Source organism: Carcharodon carcharias, chromosome 26 (assembly GCF_017639515.1).
Source record: "Carcharodon carcharias isolate sCarCar2 chromosome 26, sCarCar2.pri, whole genome shotgun sequence".
In the NCBI taxonomy this organism is placed as follows: Eukaryota; Metazoa; Chordata; class Chondrichthyes; order Lamniformes; family Lamnidae; genus Carcharodon; species Carcharodon carcharias.
Genome location: NC_054492.1, coordinates 22170462 through 22192834, shown reverse-complemented (window position 1 = coordinate 22192834; position 22373 = coordinate 22170462). Strand labels below are relative to the sequence as shown.

Below are 22373 nucleotides of genomic sequence, written 5' to 3'. Positions count from 1 at the left end.
GGAACGATCCCTACGGAATGCCGACGGGGGGGTGAAGGGAAGATGTGTTTGGTGGTGGCATTATGCTGGAGTTGGCGGAAATGGCGGAGGATGATCCTTTGAATGCGGAGGCTGGTGGGGTGATAAGTGAGGACAAGGAGGACCCTATCATGTTTCTGGGAGGGAGGAGAAGGCATGAGGGCGGATGCGCGGGAGATGGGCCGGACACGGTTGAGGGCCCTGTCAACGACCGTGGGTGGAAAACCTTGGTTAAGGAAGAAGGAGGACATGTCAGAGAAACTGTTTTTGAAGGTAGCATCATCGGAGCAGATACAACGGAGGTGAAGGAACTGAGAGAATGGGATGGAGTCCTTACAGGAAGCGGGGTGTGAGGAGCTGTAGTTGAGGTAGCTGTGGGAGTCGGTAGGCTTGTAATGGATATTGGCGGACAGTCTATCACCAGAGATTGAGACAGAGAGGTCAAGGAAGGGAAGTGTCAGAGATGGACCACGTGAAAATGATGGAGGGGTGGAGATTGGAAGCAAAATTAATAAATTTTTCCAAGTCCCGACGAGAGCATGAAGCAGCACCAAAGTAATCATCGATGTACTGGATAAAGAGTTGTGGAAGGGGGCCGGAGTAGGACTGGAACAAGCAATGTTCCACATACCCCATAAAGAGACAGGCATAGCTGGGGCCCATGTGGGTACCCATAGCCACACCTTTTATTTGGAGGAAGTGAGAGGAGTTGAAGGAGAAATTGTTCAGTGTGAGAACAAGTTCAGCCAGATGGAGGAGAGTAGTGGTGGATGGGGATTGTTCGGGCCTCTGTTCGAGGAAGAAGCTAAGGGCCCTCAGACCATCCTGGTGGGGAATGGAGGTGTAGAGGGATTGGATGTCCATGGTGAAGAGGAAGCGGTTAGGGCCAGGGAACTGGAAATTGTTGATGTGACGTAAGGTGTCACAGGAATCACGGATGTAGGTGGGGAGGGACTGGACAAGGGGAGAGAGAAGGGAGTCAAGATAACGAGAAATGAGTTCTGTGGGGCAGGAGCAAGCTGACCTGATTGGTCTACCGGGACAGTTCTGTTTGTGGATTTTGGGTAGGAGGTAGAAGCGGGCCATCCGAGGTTGGGCGACTATCAGGTTGGAAGCTGTGGGAGGAAGATCCCCAGAGGAGATGAGGTCAGTGACAGTCCTGGAAACAATGGCTTGATGTTCAGTGGTGGGGTCATGATCCAGGGAGAGGTAGGAGGAAGTGTCTGTGAGTTGACGCTCAGCCTCCGCGAGGTAGAGGTCAGTGCGCCAGACAACAACAGCACCACCCTTGTCAGTGGGTTTGATGACAATGTCAGGGTTGGACCTGAGAGAATGGAGTGCAGTAAGTTCAGAGAGAGAGAGATTAGAATGGGTGAGAGGAGCAGAGAAATTGAGATGACTAATGTCGCACCGACAGTTCTCAATGAAAAGATCAAGAGAAGATAAGAATCCAGAGGGAGGGGTCCAGGTGGAGCGAGAATTTTGGAGGTAGGTGAAAGAATCCATTGAACGGGGAGAGGACTCCTGCCCAAAGAAGTGAGCCCGGAGACAAAGACGGCAGAAGAAGAGTTCAGCATCGTGCCGAGCCCGATATTCATTAAGGTGAGGTCACAGGGGTATGAAACTAAGTCCTTTGCTGAGCACTGAACGTTCAGCATCGGAGAGGGGAAGGTCAGGGGGTATAGTGAATACACGGCTGGGGCTGGGATTGGAAGATGGGGTGGGGACGGAGGGACAGGCAGGGGTGGAGGGTCCTAGATGGGTGTTGGTGTCGATGAGTTGTTGGAGCTTGCGTTCCTTAGCACTTGAGAGAAAGAGAAAATGTTTCTTGTTGAGGCGTCGGATGAGACGAAGAATAAAATGAAACTGGGGGCACGCGCAGCTTTGAAAAAGGGTATGGCGGTGCTGCTGGAGGGAGAGGTCAAGTGTGTTCATATGGCGGCGCATGGCACTGAACGTGGATCTCAGGATGCGACGGGAACAGCAATCCGAGAAACGTTGTATGTCCTGGAAATACCTGTAATCCTGGGTGGGTTCGAAACATGAGGAATGGAATTTCAGTTGAAATCCACGTGGGGTAATTCGGAGACGGAGACAGTCACTGAGGAAGGAGATATGGCTGTGAAAGCGGGTTTTAGTAAACACCTTGTCAAACACCAGGAGAGAAATGGAAATCAATGAAGGTGAACAAGGCAAAAGAGAGATACAGAAATCTTGTCGCAGAGAGGAACAGAACTTCTTCAAGGAGGTAGGCATTTCTTGAAGAGCAGTGGCAGTCAATTAAATACAGAGATAAAAACAAAAAACTGCGGATGCTGGAAATCCAAAACAAAAACAGAATTACCTGGAAAAACTCAGCAGGTCTGGCAGCATCGGCGGAGAAGAAAAGAGTTGACGTTTCGAGTCCTCATGATGCTTCGCCAGAACTAAGTAGAAATAGGGAAGGAGTGAAATATAAGCTGGTTTAAGGTGTGTGTGGGAGGGTTTGGGTTGGGGGGGTGGGGGGGGGGGTGGAGAGAAGTGGAGGGGGGCTGTGGTTGTAGGGACAAGCAAGCAGTGATAGAAGCAGATCATCAAAAGATGTCACGGACAACAGAACAAAAGAACACATAGGTGTTGAAGTTGGTGATATATATCTAAACGAATGTGCTAATTAAGAATGGATGGTAGGGCACTCAAGGTATAGCTCTAGTGGGGGTGGGGGGAGCATAAAAGATTTAAAAATATTTAGAAATAATGGAAATAGGTGGGAAAAAGAAAAGTCTATATAATTTATTGAAAAAAAAAGCAAGGGGGAAGAAACAGAAAGGGGGTGGGGATGGAGGAGGGAGGTCAAGACCTAAAGTTGTTGAATTCAATATTCAGTCCGGAAGGCTGTAAAGTGCCTAGTTGGAAGATGAGGTGTTGTTCCTCCAGTTTGCATTGGGCTTCACTGGAACAATGCAGCAAGCCAAGGACAGACATGTGGGCAAGAGAGCAGGGTGGAGTGTTGAAATGGCAAGCGACAGGGAGGTTTGGGTCATTCTTGCGGACAGACCGCAGGTGTTCTGCAAAGCGGTCGCCCAGTTTACGTTTGGTCTCTCCAATGTCGCTCACTATTGGCTGGTTCGACCGGGCCCCACCCCTCGCTCACCATTGGCTGGTTCGACCAGGCCCCGCCCTTGCTGTTGCATCATAGAAATCATGATATCACTAGGACACAGCAAGAGCCCATTAGCAGGAGGTATGGGATATTGAGGCTATTTGCTCCACCCAGCCTGTGCTGGTCTTCATTCTCCTTCCATTCCCTCTCCCAGCCTCTTGGCTTCTCTTTCTTGTACTCACAAGATGACAAGTAATTAAAGGAGGAGGCCATTCAGCCCCTCCAGCTTGCTCCACCATTCAATAGGACCATGATGGCTGACCTGATTTTGGCCTCAACTCACTGTCCTGCCCTTTAACTCAAGAATCTGTCCAACTCATGCTTGAATAGATTCAATCGCCCAGCCTCCACTATGTCCTGGGGAAGAGAATTCCACAGACTGACTGTGAAATGAATCTAAATTAGAGAGTGAAGTACAAAACAGTTCACATCTTTTCCGCGTTTATTCACAGGATGCAGTATTAAAGATCTCTGCCTCCCCACTATTAATCCAGCATCGCAAGAGACTTGCCTTATACTTTTTTCTTTGAGTAAAATCATATAAACAAATTAATTAAGTACCCCTTAAAGGGGTACTGTACCTATAACAAAAATATCAAAGGAAACTTAAATTGAAATGTCATTATCGGGAGTGGTAATGCACTCCAGTCCCTGCAGCACCTACTGCTTGCAGAAGGCCTCAAGCATACCAGCAGCCACCGCATGCTCCCTCTCCATGGTCACCTGGGTCTAGATGTAACCAAGAAAGAGAGGCAGACAGTCAGGTTGAACAACCCCTGAAATGCCCACTGCCTAGACCAGTTGACCACTTTAGCCAGGCCCAGAAGGAGGCTAAAGTGGAGATCTTCCAATCTCTCCACCTCGCTCTACACCAGGTGGCCAAAGATCAAGAGGGTGGGGCCAAAGTGCAAACAAAACTTGAGGAACAGCCCCCTTAGATAAAGACAAAACAAAACCTGGTAAAATCAGGCCAGAGAAGGTTTCAATTATAATGGGCAGAAGTTCAGAAAGGAGGGTGAAAACAACTACAGCAACACTCACCCTAGGTAATATAGGAGAAGGAAGGTTAAGGAGATATTTGTGACAATGTCCACTAAATTCCCCTGTTTGAATTGGGTGTATCTGACCTAATCTCTGAATTCAAAATGTTTAAACAGCGTACAGAGCTTGATTCAGGTGTGCCTGAACCAGACAAGCAAACCATAAAAATTTGCCCAGAAATTGGGAATGAAGGTCTACACAGGCTGAACACTTCAGGTTTAACAGCAGAAGAGCTAAAGGATCCCTAAAAGATACAGAATACATTGGAAGACTGGTTCAGAATCAGGTTAAACTTTCATATCCATCAACTAGAGTTCATGTCATTTTGACTACATCCTTTTTTATTTATGACTTTGCCAGTTATAAAACTTCCAGTCATGTCTCTTTGAAATTCAAACAGCTAACACCTCACTCCTCACTTATCTCCTACTGCAAATTCCTATTTATACTGTATCTACTGGGATCTCATCTTAGCTCGCCCATCTCCATTTCAAAATGCTTACTTTTACACCCAACACATTTGATAATTTAAAACTTGCAGTCTGACTGTCTTCAGTTTAATCAAATTAGACACACACACACAGCCCCCACAAGCCTGCTTCAGTATCCCACAGTAATATTAGGAAAAAAATGAAATTTCCTTTACAACTGAAACATTATTAGAAGCATTGACATTGCTATTTTATGATCCTAGGAAGTCAACTACCTTGGAGAAAGATGCTTCACAGAAAGGTCTGGGAACATGCAGACTACATAAAGGCAAACCGATTTGCTTCAAAATCTCCGTCTGTAATGCAATCCAACTACTCCAATATCGAGTGGGAAACATTAGTTTTAGTGTTTGGAATCAGGTGTTTTCATTTCTATCTATTTGGCAAAAGATTTGTGGTGGAGACTGACCACAAGCCACTGGAGATGATTTGGTGAAAGCCATTGACCAGTGCACCACTGAGATTGCAACATCTCTTGATAAAAGATTCAAGGTTACAACTGTGAGATCAGGTACAAGCCCGGTAACTGGTTGGTCACATCGGATACACTTAGCAGATTGCCCAACCCAGCAAAAACAGAAGATATATCTTTGGATTTACAAGTTGACTTCATTTGTATTGATCCTGAAGATGTTTTTCAAATTGATCGAGTACATTTTGGGCAATGGAAATTTCAGCAGCTACAAGAAGAAAGTGCGAAAGATTCGACTCTACAGAAACTGTGTAGTTTATTGAAGGATGGTCTAATTCAATTTGGCATATCTATGAACCGGTGAGACAATTTTGGCCTTACTGGGGTGAGCTAGGCATCTCCCAGTGAATTATTTTTAAATGCAGGCAGGTCATCAATGCGGAATCTTTGTGACCTGATATCCTTCAACAACCTCATCACTTGCACGTGCTCATAGATCGGACGAGAAGACTCACAAGAGAGACAGTCTATTGGCCGGGTATGAGCAATGATATTGAAGTCATTGTCAAGAAATGCGAGGCATGTCAAGAATATATGCTGAGTCAGCACAAGGCACCATTGATTCCCCATGCACGTTCCTACCCATCCTTGTTCCAAAATCGCATCCAACCTCTTTGATGTGCATGGCACTGACATCATCATCATCAACTATTTTACCAAGAACCCCATTATTCAACAATTGCACAACTGTCGCGCACACTCTAAATGCTATTTTCAGTCAATTTGGTGTGCCACAGAGATCATCATGGATAATGGTCTGCAATTTATTGGTATGCCACTTCATGATATGTATGAGAAGTGGAATACCAATCACACTATACTTCTCCTTATTACCCTTGATCTAACTGCCTAGCTGAATGAATGATTTGCACAGTGAAATCCCTAATTCTCAAATATAGATAGACCAAACAAAATCTACACATTGCCATGTTACATCTGACAGTGACACCTTTAAGTGCAGCTATTCTATCACCAGCAGAACTCATGTTTGGCAGACCAGTACATACCAATTTACCTACTCTTATCCCCTCTACTCTCTCAGAAACTAGAGAGCAACTTTTAAAACTTCAAGAGAACAAGTTTGCATCCAGGATCCCACAGAAGGTACATGGCAACCAGCCAGGGTGATAAGGATTTTTTCAGAACCAAGGTCCTATGACATCATTACATACAAAAGCACAATGGTGAGATGTAACCGAGGACAAATCAGATCCATTCCAGCTCTTCAACCACCGTACAGTCCTATTGCATCTAGGGCAAGATCCCAAATGAAATCAGGAACAACATCCAAGAATGGTAAGCCAACAGATTATCGTGAGAAATTAAAGTCACTTCCAGGCAAGATTACCATTGTGAGATCTGGGCATACTAGCAGATTATCTCTACGCTTTAGAGACTCAGATTCGCCAGTTCTGTACACTTATGTAATGATAACTAAACATGAACATGTATTGTAAATAGTTATTCCCCCCATCCCCTCTAAAGAAGTATATCTTTAAAAAGAAAGGGAGATGTTGGAATGTGCCTTTAAAGGGTTGCATCATGACATCGCTAGAAAGGAAGTGTGTCATCCAATCTAGTTTTAGTTTTGCCTTTGCTTTTAAGCAGAGCACACATAGACAGCTCTGCAGCTAGCGTCTTCAAACTTTATATCCATGTATATCTGTTCTCATGTACCAGGTAATTAGGAAAACTAATAGAATGTTATTGTTTATTGTGAGGGGGATTGAATACAAAAGTAGGGAGGTTATGCTTCAGTTGTACAGGGCACTAATGAGGCCACATTTGAAGTACTGTGTACAGTATTGGCCACCTTATCTATGGAAGGATGGAAATGCATTGGAAGCAGTCCAGACAAGGTTTACCAGACCTGGAATAGGCTGGTTGTCTTATGAGGAAAGGTTGGACAGACTAGACTTGTATTTGCTGGAGTTTAGGAGAGTAAGAGGTGACTAGTTTGAAACATATAAGATCCTGAGGGATCTTGACAGGGTGGATGTGGAGAGGATGTTTCCTCTCGTGGGAGGATCTAGAACTAGGCGTCATTGTTTAAAAATAAGGAGCCATTCATTTAAAACAGAGATGAGGCAAAAGAATTTTCAATCAGAGGATCATGACTCTTTGGAACTCTTCCTGAAAAAGAAGTGGAAACAGAGTCTTTGAATATTTTTAAGGCAGAGGTGGATAGATTCTTGGTACGCAAGGGGGTGATAGGTTATCGGGATGCAGATTTTGGGTTACTCTCAGATCAGCCATGACGTTATTAAATGGCAGAGCAGCCTCAAGGGGCTGAATGGCCTACTCCTGCTCTTTGTTCATATGTTCAATAAATGAACCCACAACATGTTTACACAATCCCTTATGAGTGATGGGTGCCTTTATATTGTTATAAAAAAACACACATAAGGACACACAGATACCACTGTACCTCAGAGTTCTGCATTCTCTCACCATTTAAATAATTTGCTGATTTTCTATTCTTCCTGCCAAAGTGAACATGTTCACATATTCCCACGTTATGCTCCATCTTCCAAATATATGCCCACTCACTTAACCTGTCCATATCCCTTTTCAGACTCCTTATTGTCCTCTTCACCACTGACCCTCCTACCGATCTTTGTGTCAATTTAGGAACCATACATACAGTCCCTTCATCCACCTTATTCATATAGATTGGAAACAGTTGAGGCCCCAGCACTGCTCCCTGTGGCACTCCACTTCTTACATCTTGCCAACCCAAAAATGACCCATTTATTCCTAGGCTCTATTTCCTGCTAGCTAACCAATTCCCTATCCATACTAATATGTTACACCATCCACACTTATTTTGTAATGTAACCTTTGAAATTTGAGATGAGAGTGACTGCCCTTAACATCAAGGCAACATTTGACCGAGTGTGGCATCAAGGAGCCCTAGCAAAACTGGAGTCAATGGGAATCAGGGAAAAACTCTCCACTGGTTGGAGTCATACTAGCACAAAGGAAGATGGTTGTGGTTGTTGGAGATCAGTCATCTCAGCTCCAGGACATCACTGCAGGAGCTCCTCAGGGTAGTGTCCTCAGCCCAACCATCTTCAGCTGCTTCATCAATGACCTTCCTCCCATTATAAGGTCAGAAGTGGGGATGATTGCACAATGTTCAGCACCATTCATGACTCCTCACATACTGAAGCAGTCTATGTCCAAATGCAGCAAGACCTGGACAATATCGAGACTTGGGCTGACAAGTGGCAAGTAACATTCGCACCACACAAATGCCAGGCAATGATCATCTCCAACAAGAGAGAATCCAACCTTCACCCCTTGATGTTCAATGGCGTTATCATCACTGAATCCCCCACTATCAACATCCTGGGGGTTACCATTGATCAAAAACTGTACTGGACTAGCCATATAAGTACGATGGCTATAAGAGCAGGTCAGAGGCTAGGAATCCTGGGATGATTAACTCACCTCCTGACTCCCCAAAGCCTGTCCATCATCTACAAGGCATAAGTCAGGAGTGTGATGGAATAGTCCCCACTTGCCTGGATGAGTGCAGTTCCCATAACACAAGAAGCTTGACCCCATCCAGGACAAAGCAGTCTGCTTGATTAGCACCCCATTCACCACCTTCAACATTCACTCATTCCACTACCGATGCACAGCAGCAGCAGTGTGCACCACTACAAGGTGCATTGCAGGAACTCACCAAGCCTCCTCCTTCCAAATCCAGGACCACTACCATCTAGAAGGACAAGGGCAGCAGACACATGGGAACACCACCTGCAAGTTCCCCTTCAAGTCACTCACCGTTCTGACTTGGAAATATATCACCGTTCCTTCATAGTCACGGGGTCAAAATCCTGGAACTCCCTCCCTAACAGCACTGTGAGTGTACCTACAGCACGTGGACTGCAGCGGTTCAAGAAGGCAGTTCACCACCACCTTCTCAAGGGCAATTAGGGATGGGCAATAAATGCTGACCCAGCCAGTGAAGGCAACATCCTGTGAATGAATAAAAAACGTTGCACCTTATTGAAATCAAAATACACCAGATCTATTCACCTTACTTGCTACTTCCTCAAAAACTCTAATAAATTAGTCAAACACAATTTCCCTTTCACAAAACTATGTTGACTTCGTCTGATCAAGTTATGATTTTCTACATGTCCAGATGTTACTCCTTAATAACAGATTTTAGCATTTCTCTATGACAGATGTTAAGCTAACTAAATTGTAGTTTCCTGCTTCTCTTACTCCTTTCTTGGATAAAGATGTCACATTTGTCATTTTCCAATCAGCTGCAACCTTTCCAGAATCTAGGGAATTTTAGGAGTTCACAACCAATCTCTGCAGACGCTTCTTTTAAGACTCTCAGATGCAGCCCAACAGGTCCAGGGGACTTGTCACCTTTTAGTCCTAATAGTTTTCCTAGTACCTTTTCCCTGAGTGATTGTGATGGTTTTAATTTCCTTTCTTTTACCTCTTAGTTTTCAAGTATCCTTGGGATGTTTTTGTGTCTTCTCTAGTGAAGACAGACACAACACTTCCGCCACTTCTTTGTTTTCCATTTTTAATTCCACAGTCTCACCTTGTAAGGGATGAACACTCACTTTAGTCACTCTTTTCCTTTTAAAATACTTGTTTATACTTAGTACTTATTGTTATATTTCTAGCTAGCTTTCTCTCTAATTACTTCCTCATTTTTGTTTTAGTCATTCTTTGCTGGTTTCAAAAATCTGTCCAGTCTTCAGACCTACCAATAATCTTTGCAGTACTGTACGCTTTTTCTTTCAACTTGTCACTATCCTTAACTTCCTTAGTTAGCCACAAATGGTGCTTCCTTCTCATAAGAGTCTTTCTTAATGGAATATATATTTACTGAGTGTTAAGAGCTATTTTCTTAAATGTCTGCCACTGTTCTTCTACTGTCCTACATTTTAATCTATTTTTTGAGTTTGCTTTAGCCAACTCTGTCTTCATACCCTTGTAATTGCCTTTATTTAAGCTTAAGACACTAGTCTTAGATCCACACTTCTCACCCTCAAACTGAATGTGAAATTATATCATGCTGTGATCACTGTTGCCTACAGGCTCATTTACTATGAAAGCATTATTTAATTCTGTCTCATTGCAAATTACCGGGTCTAAAATAGCCTGCTCCTTGGTTAGCACTAGAATGTACGGCTCTAAGAAGTTATTCCAAATATACTCTGTGAACTCATCTTCCAGGCTACCTTTTTCAATTTTATTCATCCAATCCATGTGAAGATTAAAATCATCCATGATTATTGCAGTACTTTTCTTACAAGTTCCCACTATTTCTTCCTGTATATCCCATCCTACAGTGTAGTTTCTGTTAGGGGGCCTATAAACTACTCCCACAAGTGATTTCTTATCTTTGCTACTCATCTAGATTCCTCTTGAGAGCATCTCAGTGATTTGGTCCAACCATTTCCTGTGGAACTGGGTTCCAACCGCTCTCTGTGTAAAGACATTTCTCAATGACTTGTTGGATTTATCAGTAACTGTCTTGGGTTTATGGCCTCAGTTTTTGGATTTGCCACAAATGCAAACATTCTTTCCACATCTACCTTGCCCAACCCATTGATCAGTTTAAAGATCTCTACCAGGTCTCCTCTAAGTCTTCTCTTCTGTAAAGAAAAATGTCCCAACCTGTTCAATCTTTCTCTCAGTTCTGTTTTCTTTTCTCTCCATTTTCTTCAGTGCTTCAATGTCCTTTCTACAGCATGGAGCTCAGAACAGCACACACTGCCTTACATGTTTATATATCATGACTTCCTTTATCACACCCAAAAATTTCACTGCTGCTGAATTCTTTACCCCTAGAAATAAATCCACGACTCTGTTACAGAAGCAAAATCCTGCAGATGCTGGAAAACTGAAATGAAAATTGAAAAATGCTGGAAATACTCAGCAGGTCAGGCAGCATCTGTGGAGAGAGAAACAGAGTTAATGTTTCAGGTTGATCATCTTACATCAGAACTGTATTTGCGGGGAGGCAAGATAAGGACTTGAGGCTGAAAAGCAACAGAAGGTCCTATTGCTAGACTTTGGATAATGTATAGTTGGAGGAGGCTCATGCGGGGCACGGACCTGTTTGTTCCAACAGCCTGTATCTCTGCTATAAAGTTTGACATCATTCCTAGGAGACGAGTTCCCATGTTCCTGTGCACTTTCAGAGGATTGATCTGCATGGCAGTGTGATGGGCTGGAGGCTACACTGAGATTGATAATAGTGTGATCTAATTACCACCATATTACTAGGTGCTGCAAGCACCATCTCTGCCAATAGGGATATAAAATTCCACAAATGCATTTGAAAGTTTTATCTGTATCTTATACTTTAGGGTCCCAACATCAGTTTCCCTTTTATCTCTGTACTAGTGTCCAATATTCACCCAAGGGAGAGGCCGGATCACCAGAATAGGTGGATGGAGGAACATTACGAACACCCTCTCTCTTGCAGATACTGAATGACCTGCAACTTGGTGCAGTTTTTACAGAGTGATTTCCTAACTTTCTTTAATAGTCTCCAGAGAGCATCTACATTATAAAAAGAGAAATTGTTATCGGTTTGAACGCAGCACCGAGCAGAATCCTTGGTCAGTCTCTTTGGGTTGTTTGCATTCTCCGTTTGACCTGTAAAGAGGGGCTTTGCTGAATGTCACTTGCGCTGTCACAGTCTATCTCTAACTGCTGGCACATCAATAGCTAAATATATCGCAGCCACACTCCCAAACCCTGGGTGAGAGACCGTGGAAGAGAGTGAGGATAAGATCTAGAAAGTGAAGGGGCTAAAGAGCACAGAGCAAATAACAATCCCACAGTACAGATTCCTGAACAGGTATGATTGCTGAGTTGTCTCTATTTCTGTGTGAATGAAACAATATTTCAATCACTGAAAGACAAGTCTATGTACAGAGCTACATTTCACATGAGCTGCAGGCTGATTGCAAATGGAACCTAAATATGTACCGTAATATTGAGTGTATAAATATGTACCGTAATATTGAGTATATAACTCTGCATTGATTTTTAGACCTTGGAGATCAATTTGTATTTCCAGATTTTATTTCTTTATCCGTAAGGAACTTATTCTTTAAAAAGAGGCTCTGTATATTCTTCCTGCTCATGAATTATTTTAAGTTGAGAAGCTCAGGGCATGGACACACAATGTGACACATTCAGTCTAGGACAGGATCTGTACTAATTAATGTGGCTTTACATTTTGGTTCTAATTGCTTGTAATTTGCAGGAGGGAATGTCAATCCAAGAGTGCTGAGAAATTCACAGCTTTGAAATCCTGGTGAACAGTTTGAGTAGACGGTAGCACAATAGTTTCAACACATGAAGGAAGCAGACTGCAATATAATGTGTGTGAAGCTTAGAAAGGACTAAAGAGAAGAGTCATATATCAGCAGCAGAATGTTTGTGAGGGACCAAGAGATTGGAAAGTTGATGCATACATGAGGGTGAAGGGAATGGAATAGTGGGATGGGGGGGTGGGTGCAGGAGGAAAAGGTAATCAGATTAGGAGGATCATAAAGAGTACAAGCACCAGCAGTGACCCATTGGGTCAAATGGTCTGTTCGTGCTGTAAATACGATGGGATTCTGGGTGGGAGAAGGACCACGTATCAAACATGAAACCATCAGATTTAGCTCTAGATATATAAAATCAATAGCAATAATCAGGAGAATTCATAAAATCAAAAGCAATATGATATGAGGTTGTGTGGTCATTAGGTTATTTTTAATTGAAACACCATCCAGAGTGACTTATTCACTAACGTGACATCTACACAGGATCATACAGTAAATGTACAAACATACAAAATAGAAGGAATAGGCTATTCGGCCCCTCAAGCCTGATCTGTTTGTGTTTCAAGTTATATTTTCCAGGTAACCTTTGATTCCCTTATCTAAAAAGAATCTGTTTACCTCTGTCATAAAAATATTCAATGACCCCATTTCCACTGCCTTCCGAGACAGAGAGTTCCAAACTTGCACAATCCTCAGAAAACATTTCTCCTCATCTCTGCCCTAAAAGGGTGACCCCCAATTTTAAAACTGCGCCCTAGTTCTGGACTCACCCACAAGAGGAAACATCCTTTCCACGTCTACCTTGTCAAGGCCGTTCAGGATTTTATATACTTCAATCAAATCACCCCTCACTCTTCTAAACTCCAGTGGAAACAAGCAAATATTATAAATCACATTTATTAAAATATATAATGTCCTGCCTAATGAGCTCAATGCTGACTCAGTGTAGTTGTGTCCCTGTTCTCAATCCATGTGCCAAAGACCCTTGACCCCAACCTGTCCCTAAAAATCCAAATAGCTTCATCCCATCTTCATAGATTTGATTTGCTGCTTAAATTCTGAGGCCATTCTGAGCATTGCTGCTTCATTGTAAACAGAGAAAGATGGAGACAGTGGAAGAACAGAGTGAAACATGTGGAGATAAAGAGAGAAAGAGACACACAAAGAAACAGAGGGACAGAGAGTAATAGACAGATAAACTGAGTCAAGGAGACAGAAACAGAAGGAGGGAGAGAATAAGACAGAGACACAGAGAGAGAGAAAAACAGAGGGAGACGGAGACTGGGAGAGAGACCGAGAAATAGACTGAGTCATAGAGGCAGAGAGGGAGACAGAGACAGAGACATACAAAGAGAGAGTGAGGCAGAGATAGTGAGAAAATAGACAGACTGGGTCAGAGAAAGGCAGGGGGGAGAAAGATAGCTACAGCTTGATGTCAAATCCTCACAACAGTTTAGAGTATTTAAATTAATTGGAGACAAAATAGATCAGAGGTAAAGTTAATAATTCATTCAGTTTAGATTTTTGGAATTGGTGTTTAGTGCTGAGTTTCACATGGGTTGTATTCACTACCGGCCAAAGCCGTACACCTGGGGCGATCATATGAACACCTTTTTTGCAGTTTGGGTTGTGTTTGTGAACTCGGGTCTGTTTAAAATGGGGCTGGGGGTAACTGGTGCAGCTTGTAGCTTATTGAGGTGTTTGTGAGAGACTGTTAGTGAAGTTGGAGCAGTTAGAGTGTGAGTATTCACCACCACCCTGTCACCACCTGTCACAAACTTCTCAACATTGATATTCAGAAGCAACTGAAGCCAAATATAGGACAGATACCTCCTGAAACCTGAATACACATGCGAGGGGGAGAGATAGAAAGAGAGAGAGAGAGAAAAAAAGAGTGAGATTAACTGTCAAAATGAAATTAGATTTTTAAAATCAATGCATCAAAAACATATTTGAACGCACAGTGCACATTCACACACAGACCTCACATACACCTCCCACACTCGCTCATACTTACTCTCAACCTCACGCTCGCACTCTCTCACTCACTCACACATACTTGCTCACAATCACTCACACACAAACTCACTCATTCACTCACTCAAATGCCTCTTATTGAACAAGATATAAAGAACAGCAAAGAATGACAAAGACATTAATGAGGGAAAAATTAAGAGTATGAGAGAAAGCTAGCTAGAAATATAAAAGATGGATAGCAAGAGTTTCTATAGATATTTAAATAAGAAAGGAGTTAACAAAGTGAGCATTGGTCCTATAGAAGGTGAGTCTGGGGAATTAATGGAAAGTAAGGACATGGCAGATGAATTGAACAGGTATTTTGCATTGATTTTCACTATAGAGGATATGAGTAACATCCATGAAATAGCTGTAAATCAGGAAATGGGAGGGAGGGAGGAACTCGGGAAAATTACAATCACCAGGGAAGTGGTATTGAGCAAATTGTTGGAGCTGTGGGCCGACAAATCCCCAGGTCCAGATGGACTTCACCCTAAGGTCTTGAAAGAAGTGACTAGTGAGATTGTTGATAAAAGCAAAATACTTTGGATGCTGGACACGTTGGTTTTAATTTTCCAAAATTCACTAGTTTCAGGGAAGGTTTCATTTGACTGTAAAATAGCAAATGTAACTCCTTTATTCAAAAACTGCAGGAATCAGAAATCAGGAAACTACAGGCCAGTTAGCTTAACATCTGTCATAGGGAACATGTTAGAAGTTATTATTAAAGATGTTATAACAGAGCAGTTAGAAAACTTCAAGACAATCAGGCAGATTGTCTGGACTAGTGAAAGAGAAATCATATTTAACCAATTTTTTGGAGTTCTTTGAAGGAGTAACTTGTGTTGTGGAGAAAGGGGAACCAGTGGATGTGCTGTACTTAGATTTCCAGAAGGCATTTGATAAGGTGTCACATCAAAGGTTTTTGCAGAAAATAAAAGCTTGTGGCGTAGGGGGTAACATATTGGTATTGATAGAAGATTGGCTGGCTAACAGGAAACAGAGTTAGGCATAAATGGGTCTTTTTCTGGTTGGCAAGATGTAATGAGGGTGCACTTCAGGGATCCGTGCTGGGACCTCAACTTTTTACAATTTACATAAATTGGATGAAGGGACAGAAAGAATGGTTGTTAAATTTACTGACAACACAAAGATAGGTAGGAAAGTAAGTTGTCAAGAGGACATAAGGAGACTTGGATAGGTTAAGTGAGTGGGCAAAGATATGGCAAATGGAGTATAATGTGGGCAAATGTGAATTGTTCATTTTGGCAGGAAGTATAAAACAAAAGCTTTTTATCTAAATGGTGAGAGATTGCAGAGCTCTGAGGTTCAGAGAGATCTGGGTGTCCTAGTGCATAAATCAGAAAAGGCTAATATGTAGGTGCAGCAGGTAATTAGAAAAGCTAATAGGATGTTATCCTTTATTGTGAGGGGAATTCATTACAAAAATAGGGAGGTTATGTTTCAGTTGTACAGGGCACTGGTGAGACCACATCTGGAGTATTGTGTACAGTATTGGTCACCTTATTTAAGGAAAGATGCAAATGCATTGGAAGCAGTTCAGAGAAGGTTTACTAGAATAATACCAGGAATGGGTGGGTTGGCTTATGAGGAAAGGTTGGACAGACTAGGTTTGTACCTGCTGGAGTTTAGAAGAGTAAGAGGCGATTTAATTGAAACATATAAGATCCTGAGGGGTCTTGACAGGGTGGATGTGGAAAGGATGTTTCCTCTTGTGGGAGAATCTAGAACTAGGGATCACTGTTTAAAAATAAGGGGTCGCCCATTTAAGAAAGATGAGGTAAAAAAAAAAATTCTCTCAGAAGGTTGAGAGTCTTTAGTACTCTCTTGAGAAGGCAGTGGAAGCAGGGTCTTTGAATATTTTTAAGGCAGATCTATATAGATTCTTGATTAACAAGGGGGTGAAAGGTTATCGAGGGGTAGGTAGGTAGGTGGAGTTGAGGTTACAATCAAATCAGCCATGATCTTATAAAATATTAAGTCCAGAAGGCTGTAAAGTGCCTAGTCGGAAGATTAGGTGCTGTTCCTCCAATTTATCCAGATCTTATAAAATGTTGGAGCAGGCTCGAGGGGCCGAGTGGCCTACTCCTGCTCCTAATTCATATGTTTGTATGCTCTGATCTGTAGGAAAATATCTTTAGTTACCAAATGCTTGGGTTAATCTGTCCAGCAGCTCGTTAGAGCTGGAGTTACTGGTGTTATTTAAAATGCAGACAGATATGTTCATGGGGAAGCAATTCTTGATGTTTTTATTTGTTGGGTTTTGGCAGGTTTGAGTGGATTGAACCCAGTCGCTGAGTTCATGAAGGAGCCGCAGATTCTTACACACTCAGACAATTTGGCTCAAACAGACCGTCTGAGCCAAGAGGAGCCACTTCCTGAAGTTCCCCGAAAGGCCGAGGATGCTCCAGGTGAAGGGATTCCGGCCTCCGAGGCAGCAGGATCGCTCGGCAGTGAGGAAGCTGCCGGCTTTCAATTCTATCACGCTGACCTGTATGAACCCGGGCAGCGGCTGGAGGTTTTTACCGACAAACCCGAGGCGCCCAGAGCATCGGATCCGGGTGTCCACACTCACTCCGGGAGCTCCCCCGCCCAGATCTCCGCCCAGAGCCCCATCGATCTGGAATTTCCAACGGGAGAGCTTGCAACTGGTGGGAATTTGATGGATTTTTCCAGTTTCTTCACGGGAAATGAATTTGATCCCTTCCAGCAGATTGTAGATTGTTCAGACAGTGCCAGTCTATGCAACGATCCACTCTTGAGTCCTGTGTCAGACAGAATGGAAGAATGTGAGGCAGCTGGGACTGGACATCACGTTTCAGAGGGTGGCAGAGATCCTGCTGCATTGTTGACAAAGGACATTCCCAGCGAAACCGGCTATGAAGTGGACAGCTGGGAGATCTCTGACGACACAATTCCTGATGTTTATTGCCAGTCCTGCAAAACCCCAATTCCTGCTTTTGAAAAGCTGTTTGGATCCCACAAACACCATCGAGTGGCCCCGCTCGCATTGGCTGCAGAGGCTACTAAGGTATGGAGAGAAAACCAATTTTACACCTCACTGGGAAAAACTAAATCGGACCCTCATAACTTGGTACGTTTAAAACCGGTGGAGGGAGTGAATGTTTGTGGATGGGGTGCCAATCAAGTGGGCTGCTTTGTCCTGGATGGTGTCGAGCTTTTTCAGTGTTGTGGGAGCTGTACTCATCCAGGCAAGTGGAGAGTATTTCATCACACTCCTAACTTGTGCCTTGTAGATGGTGGACAGGCTATGGGGAGTCAGGAGGTGAGTTACTTGTTGCAGGATTCCTAGCCTCTGACCTGCTCTTGTAGGCACAGTATTTATATGGCTAGTCCAGTTCCGATTCTGGTCAATGGTAACCCCCAGGATGTTGATAGTGGGGGATTCAGTGGGGGTCCAGTTCAGTTTCTACTCGGGGGGGGTAACTCCCAGGATGCCTCTGACTGATGTATCCATTTGCAGCTCAGTAATAAAAACAAAATGATCCTCACTTCATCAGTTTTCAATTCTGAGCATCATACTTTTTAGGAAGGATGTGAAGGTTTTGGAATGAACACAAAAGATTTACTCGAATGGTTCCAGGGTTAAGGGGATACAGTTATGGATAGACTGGAGATGCTGGAACTGTTCTCCATTAAGCGGAGAAAGCTAAGTGAGAATTTGATCAAGATGTTTAACATTGTGCAGTGTTTCGATCGAGTAAATAAAGAGAAACTGTTCGGTAGCTGACAAGTTGGTAACCAGAGGATTTCAGGTAATTGGCCAAAGATGCAACGATGTCATTTTTTGACAGAAGAGTGGATGGGTTTAGAAGGCCCTGCCTGATACTACAGTAGATACAGATTCAATAATAACCTACAGGGGGGAAATGGATAAATAATTGAAGGAGAAAGAATTGCAGAATTATGGGGGAAGATTGTTAGTGTCAGCACAGACGCGATGGGCTGAATGGCCTCCTCTATGCTGCATTATTCCGCAACTCTATGAACAATGTGTAATAAGTTCTGTGTCTAACTCACTTCAGTTTCACATCTCATTTCTCAGCTTGAATGTCAGAACAATTTGAAAAAACTGGAGCAGCAACTGATTGAGTTGGACACATTCGTTAATCATCTGGAAGAAATCTCTGTCACTGTCGAAGTAAGAGTTTCATGTTAAATATCTCCCAGTGTTCAGTTTTTGATGAAATGTCATCTCTTGCTTCATCTTGAAGGATTGTGCTCTGAGGGAGCTGTAAGGTGCTAACACCCTCCCTTTAAGACTTGCTCCTGGCAGTAAGGAGGCTCTGATTTTTGATGAGATGTTAAAACAAGGCCCCCATCTGCCTTCTCGGGTGGAGGTAAAAGATCCCACAGGATCACTCAAAGAAGATTACAGGAGTTCTTCCTGGAATCATGGTGTATACATATCCCTTAATCAAGATCACTAAAAAGAACAAATTACCTGGTCCTTGTTGCTCGTGGGAGCTTGCTGTGTGCAAATGATCTCTCACCTTTCCCACATTGTGGCAGGGACTACATTTCCAAAAATACTTTATTGGCCGTTAAAAAATGAACCACCCTGAAGTTGTGAAAGGCACTATATAAATGCAAACCTTTCTTTCCTTTTTTAATAACACTGGATCATCCTGAACTAGCTCCTAACGAAGTAGCGTAATGCCAGGGCTCAACAGGTTAGGTTACAAGAACAAAACTTGTTGGTGTTTCCTCGAGTTTAAAAGGTTGAGGGATAATCTGATTGAGGTGTTTAAAATAATAAAATGATTTAGGCCTAGAGAAACTAGATCCTTGGCTGTGCGAATCAGAACAATCTTAAATCAGAAGTCAAGCCAGGAAGCTGTTTTGACACAGGACAATGGAATCTGGGACTCTCTCCTCCAAGTGGCTGTGGATTTGGGAGATAATTGGAACTTTCAAGCCTGAGATAGGCCAACATTTGTTCGCAAGAATAGTGAGGAAGACGGAAGAAATAGGAACAGGATACGACCCCTCGCACTTACTCCTCCATTCACTAAGATCCTGGTGAACATCTACACCAACATCTGCACCAACTCCACTTTCTTGTTTTATCCTCATTTCCCTACGTGCCCAAAAATCTATCAGTCTCAATCTTGAATGGACTCAATGACTGAGCATCCATGGCCTCCTAGAGTAGAGAATTCCAAAGATTCACAACCCTCCAAGTGAAGAAATTTCTCCTCATATCAGATCTAAATGGAAAACCCCTTATTCTGAGACTAAGTCCCCTAGTTCTAATCTCTCCAGTCGGGAGAAACAGTCTCTCAGCATCGACCCTCTCAGAACCAAAATGCTGCAGATGTTGGAAATCTGAAATAAAGTGGAAAATGCTAGAAATACACAACAGGTCAGGAAGCATCTGTGGAGAGAGAAACAGAGTTAATGTTAATGTCGATGACCATTCACCAGAACCCAGCTGAGAGTTATATATATCCCATTCTCCTTAATGTCTCTCTCATTTCCAGGAATCAATCTAAAAGGCAGGTAAATGGAGTTAAGATACAGATCAGCAAATTGCAGAATAGACTTGAGGGACTGAGTAGCCTCTTCCTGTCCCCATATTCCTCTGATCCCTGGGCTCTCTTCAGAAAGCTGTCAGTGTTACTTGTAGGTACAAGATTTACTCTAAGACCATGTTTTACGGGTGTACAAGCTCTTGCTTGGAAGCCCTGACCCTCTCTGGGGCAAACAGTAGTTCCATAGGCCCTGGCTGCCCCTCAATATCACACCCGAGTGATCACTCATCAGGTGTGAAAGTGATTTTTAGCAGCCCTGTCTGACCACATGGGCAGCATTAAAACCAAGTCCAATTGTCTTTAACTGACCTTCCCACAGGAATCACTGGATAGTTGTTCTGATCCTGAACAGACTCCCAAGTTTTTGGTGCGATCCAGTTAGGGATCAATAACGTTTCGTTCAAAGTAGACAAAATTTGATATTTAAGACACTTCCTAAGAGAATAAAACCTCAAGATTCCACCAGCTTTGAACAGACAAAAATTAACTTTACTATACAAGGTCAGAAAGATAAAACAATTTCCAATATCAGTCTTATATTAACCCTGAATGTTAAGGTATGAGGTACTTGTGAATTAACAGACAAACTGTGGATGAACACACCGCACTATTCAATAAATAGCAAATGTGACCAAGACAGATCCCATGGTTTTCTCAGCAACCCACCCAGACATCAGTGAACACAGTGAGTCAACCAATCTTGGTAAAACTCTATCTTCCTCGCAAGGGACGCCAAACTTCCAAAACTCAAATCTATGAATTCTCTGAGCCACTTCAACTCGGACTGCCTCAAAGACTGCATGCCTCCTAGGGTTTCAATCCCCGGAGATTCCGTTCCCCTGGATTTTAGAATCTGCACCCCATCCTCTCTTTACTGGTGCAATTTCAGCTCTTTACCAGCCAACTGGCTTCACTGGGCTGACACCAAGCTCCAATCTCCCCACCTACACCATAAATATCTCCCAACATTTCTTCTGAGCCCCAACCCTTTCCAGCATGGAGCCAGTGACATTCTGCCACCTCTCCAGCTCCCCAGGCCTTTTCCCCTGCTGCAGAACACTCACTCCCCCAGCAAACACACAGATAAACTGAAACCCAGGACCTTCTTCAGCTCCACCCATCTCCAGGATGAAGTAGCCTTCCAGGGCTCACTGAATGCTTTTAAACTAATTGTAGTTCTGACTCCCAAAACAAAACAACTCTCTGGGCTGCATTTCTTTGCAAGCAGTGTTGACATCGTATCTCTAACTCTCCAGCTAAGTAAGCCCACCTGCTGTTTTATGATCTCACCTTTCTAGCTGTTAACTCCTTAGGTCAACATGGTCCCAGTTTTTCAAGTGTAATAAACTTAAAGCTGCTTTAGTTGCATTTATCATATTTTCTACAGTTAAACTTCAATCTTCCCAGAACTAAAAATTAACTCTAAAATATTAACATGAACCATGAACCAGAAATTTATAACATAGTAACCAGGAAGTGGGAACCCTGGTTGCTTTCCCCACTGTCTAGGTCTGAGTTGGAGGTCTTGGTGCAGTGGGTAGAGTCCCTGCCTCAGAGTCAGAAGCTCTTGGTTCAAGTCCCAGTCTAGGAATTGATGATCAAGGAAAGTGGTTTCATAACGTGGCCAAACAGGGTGAGTATCAATTTGTAAATTCTTCCAGCACACACCAATGGCAGGTGATAATAGCAGAGAGATCCCTGGTCAGCCATGTGATGGAAAGAAATTAGAGCTTCTACCATCACTATCCATAGTTCCAGGTTACAACATGCATGTAAAAGTGTGTGCTGCCATAACAGTTTGGACTCCCTGATTGAACTGTTACACACCACCAAGTCTGGGTCGCTGGTGCTATGGAGCTGCCTCTGGCGTGGGGTAAAGCCTAGGGCTGTCGATCTGTGTGCCAAGCTCTACACTGAGACTCAAACTGCAAATTATTTTTGGGCCAACAGGAGAACATTGGTAAACAGGAACATTACTTGGAGCTGCAGTACGATGATTTGATGCAGTTTCTGGTGGAACGTTACGAAGACAGGAGCCAGGAGCTGGAGGGGGAGAAGAGCCAGAAGCTGGAGGAGTTGTATGGGAAGCTGTTGAGCTGTGGGCAGAGTGCTGACCTGTATAAAGAGCTACTCGAGTCCACCGAGGAACTGTTCAAGACTGAAGACAAGCAAATCTTTCTGAAGGTAAACACGCAGGCTGTGCCTGATATTCCTGCAAAACTGGTGAGGTGATTACAGATTCTCACTCTGGGATTCTCACTCTCTCAAGGAAATCCTTGGGCTCGGTTA

At 43.2% G+C, this 22373-nt stretch overlaps 1 protein-coding gene across 1 annotated transcript in view; it reads left to right on the top strand.

Moving 5' to 3' along the window:
- Positions 1 to 11984: 11984 nt before the first annotated feature.
- The window catches only part of LOC121269914 (fibronectin type III and SPRY domain-containing protein 2), a 28264-nt gene continuing 17875 nt past the window's right edge, over positions 11985 to 22373 (top strand). The window contains exons 1-4 of the mRNA XM_041175039.1: positions 11985 to 12014; positions 16800 to 17560; positions 18596 to 18691; positions 22035 to 22268. Coding sequence (XP_041030973.1) covers positions 16832 to 17560; positions 18596 to 18691; positions 22035 to 22268 — 1059 coding nt within the window. The 5' untranslated portion in view covers positions 11985 to 12014; positions 16800 to 16831. The remainder of the gene's footprint in view (positions 12015 to 16799; positions 17561 to 18595; positions 18692 to 22034; positions 22269 to 22373) is intronic.